At 42.7% G+C, this 6,772-nt stretch overlaps 1 protein-coding gene across 1 annotated transcript; it reads left to right on the plus strand.

Moving 5' to 3' along the window:
- The first annotated feature begins 513 nt into the window (after positions 1–513).
- LOC117747318 (cell surface A33 antigen-like) lies at positions 514–5,985 on the plus strand. Its single transcript, XM_034556552.1, has 7 exons — positions 514–674; positions 1,946–2,115; positions 2,232–2,448; positions 2,942–3,106; positions 3,479–3,595; positions 3,716–3,848; positions 4,488–5,985. The coding sequence occupies exons 1-7, from the start codon at positions 620–622 to the stop codon at positions 4,915–4,917; spliced, it is 1,287 nt and encodes a 428-aa protein (XP_034412443.1). The 5' UTR covers positions 514–619; the 3' UTR covers positions 4,918–5,985.
- Positions 5,986–6,772: the final 787 nt, after the last annotated feature.

A 6,772-nucleotide genomic window follows, 5' to 3' on the forward strand; every position in this document is an offset into this window, starting at 1 on the left:
TTGTTTCAACAGTTGTTTCCCACCTCCACCTCTCTACTCTATAGCTCTTGTGTAGTCTGAATTGACTGATACTCTAAATGTCCCGCCTTCACCAAACCCCTAAAATGAAGCTGGTTTCTTGAATGTTAAACCCCACCTGTCACTCATCACAACATTTGTGGGATTTGTCTCTTCAAAGGTCAGAAAAACTGAAACATAGAGGCCTCAATAATGAAAAGCTAAAGCCTCCTGAAGGTTATTTCCGATATTTCTATGGATTGGTGAACTATCGAGCTCTACACTAAGATGAGATTGTGACATATTTTGGTGATATTTGGATAACCTTTCCTGTTAATAAAGCCCTGCCAGACATGCCACAGGGAAAGAGTAACCCTCAATTGTCAGGTATAGGCTCTCTTGACGACAAGCCGACACACGCCAGGTGGGCGGATGAAGAATGTGTCTGGACCACAGGAGCTGCGGTGATTGGCTGGGAGCGCTGTCTGTCATCCGGACGCGGCGGCCGCACCCATTGGGCGCAAACCAGTCGGGTTTGGATGGAAATTCGTTCCAGGAGGCTTCAGTTCCCATTTACATTTAAGAGGAAACGACCACACGCACAGTGAGTTTGGTTGAGAACATGAAAGCGTTGGCAATGGAGAGGAGGATTTCTACCTTGGCTCTGCTGTCTCTGGGTGAGTTTACCTGCTGCGAATGATTTCCTTTGCGTTTCACCGAGCGGCCACACCTGTTGACGCTCCTCCAGGTGCTCGCACACGGAGCAGGCCCGAGTCACCTGTTTGGGCAGGTGATCCATCTCGTTGTTTTGTGGCGAGCTCACACCATTTTTTGGTCAAGTCAATAAATCGAGTAAAACTATTTAAGCAAACTCGATAACAAAATAATTATGAGAACTCTTGAAATCGGCATCACCACATTTAAATATTTTAAACTTTAGACTCGAGGGGTTTGAGTTTCTAAATAAATAAAAAAAAAAAAAAAAGGATATTAGGCTTATTTTAAAAATGAAGGGTGGATGAAATACTTTGAACAACAACAGTAAGGCTTCTTATTTTAGGCCCGCCTACTGGGTAAACACCATGTTCCCAGAGCTCATGCTGCCGGCTTGAAATGTCTTGCTTACAAAATCTAAAGACATTCAGTTTACTGCCGGAGAATATGGAGAAATCCAGATCGATTTAATATCTGTCCACTGACTAATCGTTTCTGTTCTGAACAAAACAGGTGTGTGTGTGTGTGTGTGTGTGTGTGTGTGTGTGTGTGCGTGTGTGGGGGGGTGGGGGGGGGGGGGGGGGGGGGGGGGGGGGGGGGGGGGGGGGGGGCGCAGGGCGGGGAAAGAATTTGTTTGTGCAGATCTCAGGTTCGTTATCATTTACATTGAAGGCACATCTGAAATCATATATCGAGATATCGTGATATCAAACGATCGGGATATCCAACAATCCGGACAATCTGAATTCATACAAATTCATGCATTTGTCAATGCCGTTTTGTTAAAACTACTGATTTGACTTAATGTGATTTTGTGTGTCAACATCTGGAAATATGAATACATTTTGTGTCTATAATTTCACAACTGTGGTGTTTGTTTAGAAAGGGGAAACAACTCGGAAGCCATCTTTTCAAATTTGTAAAGTATTACATTCACACATATGGATAAAGTCTTTACCACGTGGTTAAATCGTATAGATCATTTATTGAATTGCCAGAAACTCTGCAGGAACGGCACTGATGCAGTGACAGTTATGAACAGCTATGACCGCAGCTATGTAACATAAATATATGTGTGTGTGATGATTTTTCTATATTAGCCCTCATTTTACATAGGGCAAGGATATAGATTGGTTATACATCAGTAGCGCAATATCAATATGTACTGTTTTTATAAATGATAGGGACTGGCAGCCAAATTATGACGTTCTATATTCTCTGTTTTCTGGCACAGTGCTGTCAGGTGTCGGTGCCCTCACCGTGAGCATCCCGGAGAAGTTATACGAGTATGCCAGGGGTGACAACATCACACTGCCCTGCACCTTTAAACCCAAAAATCCCCTCTTGAAAACATCCCTAGTCATCATCTCATGGTCGGGTGAGATTCAGGGCGTCGACCTTGAGGTGAGACTACAGCCGTGATTATGTGTGCTTGTGTGTACGATTCTCTGTAACCTATGAAGATACCTGTGTTTTCTTCCTAGATTTAATGTTGCTCTGATGCTCCTGTTCTCTTACAGCCCCTGATCCTCACTTATTATTCTAATGTTGGAACTATTGACATCAAAGCGCAGTATGAAGGCCGCGTGTCACTGGATGTAGATGTTGCCACGGGAAAGGCCGACCTGAAACTTTATTCCATCACAAAAGCGGACAACAAGGAGTTTGAGTGTCGCGTCCAGATTCCAGGCGACGATGAGGGCACGCCGTCCGACACCACGCGCCTGGTGGTGCTCGGTAACTTTGAATTTGTTTTTAGAGCAATCTTCTGTGTCTCATACGTTACTATTTGAGAAGTTAAAGCTAACATATATCATGTTTAGCATTAAAAGTTGTTGCTTCTAGCAATCAATTACAATCTGTGTGTGTGTGTGTGTGTGTGTGTGTGTGTGTGTGTGTGTGTGTGTGTGTGTGTGTGTGTGTGTGTGTGTGTGTGTGTGTGTGTGTGTGTGTGTGTGTGTGTGTGTGTGTGTGTGTGTGTGTGTGTGTGTGTGTGTGTGTGTGTGTGTGTGTGTGTGTGTGTGTGTGTGTGTGTGTGTGTGTGTGTGTGTGTGTGTGTGTGTGTGCCAGCCTTCAACTCCCATTCAAAATTACGCAACAACATATTAATGTCCTTACTCGAAAACATGTTTCATGTGTTGTATTCTTTATTCACATTTCTTTTCCTAATTTACATCAAATCAGACGTGTTTTATTAAAATCCCACCTTTTAAAAAATGTTTTTTATTAGTGGCTCCATCTAGACCCATCTGTAAGATCCAGGGAAAGGCAGAATACGGCAAGAACATCAACCTGACCTGTTTGTCTGAGGAAGGCTCGCCGACACCCAGTTACTCGTGGAAAAGTCAAGATGTCAGGAACATGCCTCGCGTGGCCGACCCAAGAACCACCGACAGTAAGTGTCAGTTTCTGTGAGGAAGTCAACTCTCGGTACGTAGAGGTTTACTTACCTTGCTACCTTACTTGATTTAAACAAACATTTCCCAACTCTTAAAGTTGGTTATGAATGAAATGTGCCCCCCTCCCCCTTGTGGACAAACATGTAGTGGAAACACAAGTTTTGAAGCTGTTTTTTGGCATCTCTGTATGTCAATCTCTGGTTTCTTATCAGCCAACATCTAGGGAAATGCCAACACATACTTGATCAGCTAAACAATTCAATTGTCAGTAACTACGATAAACAACATTGATTATCGATTGCCCTGGATTTCTGTAAAATATGTAGCCTATAAAACACTAAAACCGCAACTTTCTCTTTGTCTTTTAGAGGGAGGCGTCCTGTCTCTCTACAACATCTCCAAAGATGCATCAGGATACTACATCTGCACCTCGGCAAACAAGATCCGCTCGGCTACCTGCAACATCACCCTCTCAGTCATGCCACGTGAGATAAAGCAGCTTTTTACGACCTCTCTGGGAACCTCAAATTGCCGATTTGATATATATTTTCAACAGTGCAGCGTAATAGGCATCCTTGTCATCTTCCTCTTCATCAATCCTGCAGCTTCCATGAACATTGGCTCAACTGCAGGAATCATCGGTGGAGTCGTCGCCGCGTTGATCGCACTCATCATCGTCATCTATTGCTGCTGCTGCCGGAAGAAGAAGAAGAAGAAGGAGGAGGAGTTCACCATGGGGTAAAGTTTGCCTCCCTTAAAGACACATTCACACTGACCAGTGAAGAAGATGATGTGATGTTAACAGCTGGGTGAACATCTGCAATGGCCCCATTCACCTCACATAAAGGCTTTTAGTTCTTTAGGCAGAGAAGGTCTATTGCCCACCAAGACACTGACTGTCAGAAGGTGTTATTCACAAGGTGAACACATAATGAGTCAAAAAGACCAATTCAAAGTCGCATGGTCCATTGTAGCTCTGAAAAGATCGGACTTGGCAGAACTGCAAGAAATAAATGGTTCGGGTGTTTGAAAGGAAGCACGCTGAGCATCCAGAATGGCCAATTCGCACTCGGGGAAGCAAGAAGTCGAAAAATTATTTTCAAAGATGTCGCCGTGTGTATTAAATGAATCACCAGGACATAACCCCCGAAACATCCTTCATTCCAGCCGACATGAACAAATAAGGAAGTTGCAGGTCAACACAATACCTTGTTCCATCTGAAATAACTTTTTTGCCAATGTTTTACCTCTGATCTTTAGATACAGCCTGTATTTCTTTATCGAGCTGAGCCAAAGACCGATTTTATTTATCTCGCTATCAAAAAACGCAAAACCTTCCCACTACGTCATCTGACGTGTTCTATGTTCACTTTCCAGAGCTCGTGAGGGAGAGTACAGCGACAAAAAGCCAGTTGGAAACGGTGAGAGTCGCCTCGCCGATGGACGAGAGGACGACCGGGCTCCTGAGGACTCCAGTGTGAGGCGCCCCACTGAAAGCGCTGACCGCTACGACGACCGGAGTGAGCGTAACTACGACGACCGCCGCAGCGACTACGACGACCGCCGCAGCGACTACGACGACCGCCGCAGCGACTACACCGATCGCAGAAGCGACTACGATGACCGCCGCAGTGACTACGACGACCGCCGCGACTACGACGACCGCCGCGAGAAGCACACTGACCGCAATGAGCGCTACGACGACGACCGTCGCAATGACGACGACCGCTATGACGAGCCCTATGAGGATCGTGAGGACGACAGACCGCCTGTGCCAATCAATAAGCCGAAGGACTTCCGCGTCTAAAGCCGCCGACTTGCATCAACCTCCATCTTCTGTTTCATCTCCATTGACTTTACTCCAATGGCAGCCAGTTACCTCCCACTCAAGGTGTGCCCTTTTTTGTTGTGACATAATTGGCTCAAACACCACAAATATACTGTAATCTTCTTTTTTTTTTTTTTTCTCGAACAATTTTATGAGTCATGCTTTTTGTGGGAGGATTAGTTGAGGAAGGGCAGGGAACCCAAAATGGTGGGTCCGTTTTATACAGGGAGTAGTCGGGTGGGTGGGGTCACCAGTCGCAGACTCGGGTAAAGGCCCGGGTGGACACAATGCTCCGTGCAAGATCTGTATCTTTTTGTGTACCAAGCTTGTGTCATGCAAATATTTCAAAGACCCCCAGAGAGATTTCTAGCTTTGTAATACAGAAATTTGGTGGTATCTTAGCTTTAAAATGTTAAATATGAATGGATGGCTTGGTTTATGTGTTTGATGGCTTCTGTTGCAAGGTGTAACTGGTGGTGGGTTATTGTTTTTAATTAACATTTCCTTTTTAAGGAAGTTACCGTCGCACTAAAGGAAAGGGCTTCCGTTTTGTATCATCATTTGTCTTTCATGGGATTCATTCTGTCTAATTGAGTTTAATGATGTCTGTCCTTGTACAAAAACAGACATTGAGACCGATTTTAATGTCCTCTTCTATTTCATGCTTTCAGTTTTCTCTCACAATGATATAGAAACTGTAACTAGAAATCCCTCTGATTGTGTGGATGTATAGTGTCACCACTTCTCTCTCTCTCCTTTTTTAAAACATTGCAAAAGAAAATAATAATCTTTTACGTCTAAACTTTGAACATATACGGTATATAACCACCTTAACCATGTCACTGTCAAATATGTTTTTATTATGTTGAATTTTAGATTTCTGTTGAACTGGAATTAAATCTGACAATGTACAGTAAAAATGCAATTATTTTATCTCAGCAATGGTGATGTTCCCAGTTTTACATTGGGATTTATGTTATGAAACATGGTGCGGTGTAATCCATTCATGAAATATGCTTTAAAAATAAAGCGACAAGAAAATCAACAGCTTCTTGCAACTGTATGAATCCTGAACACAAGATGGCGACCTTACACTTCCCAGACAATATTGTCTTATGATCACATTAAATTCATACTACACGCAGTAAAAACATAAATATAGTGATAGTAATACCAGAAGTTTATTAATCATTATTATCGTGTTAAACTTTTACTTTACTAATTGTTTCGTTAAACACCATCTATTGTCTAAAAAGAGTGGCTTGCGCCTCCCAACTCTGTTGCGTAGGGTTACACAACTAAGCAACTACTAACGGATGTGGGGTCATTTAGCCTTCAAAATAAAATTATAAAATACATTTTAAAAAACAGCTGCCCTTATTTCAAGCCAGCAAGCTGATATGTGCGTTATTTGTATTTATTTATTTTCATTGATGGTGAAAATTGACATTTTTCTGTACGCTACTCGTATTCCAAAAGCTACTAGGACTGATTGATAATATTGGCCCCACATGAGAATATATTTTTGATATTACAAATTGATTCCAACATTGTTTTCCATAGGCCTTTGAACCCAACTTGTTGATCACAAAACGGCAAAGGTAAAACATAATAGGCTGTACAAAGTGAAGTTTATTATTATTCTTTGGCAGTTTTTACATATCAAGCATAACAAATCAACTATTCACAATCGTACAATCACAAAACACGTTCTGTCCTTAGTCCCTCTTCTCGGATGAGAAAAAAAAAATCCAAAAAATCCCCTTTGATGGAGAAAGATTACAGTTTGACTGTGAACTGAGGTTGGCTGAAGTCCGGTCGAGGGTTTCCTTGC

Source organism: Cyclopterus lumpus, chromosome 3, assembly GCF_009769545.1.
Source record: "Cyclopterus lumpus isolate fCycLum1 chromosome 3, fCycLum1.pri, whole genome shotgun sequence".
Classification (NCBI taxonomy): Eukaryota; Metazoa; Chordata; class Actinopteri; order Perciformes; family Cyclopteridae; genus Cyclopterus; species Cyclopterus lumpus.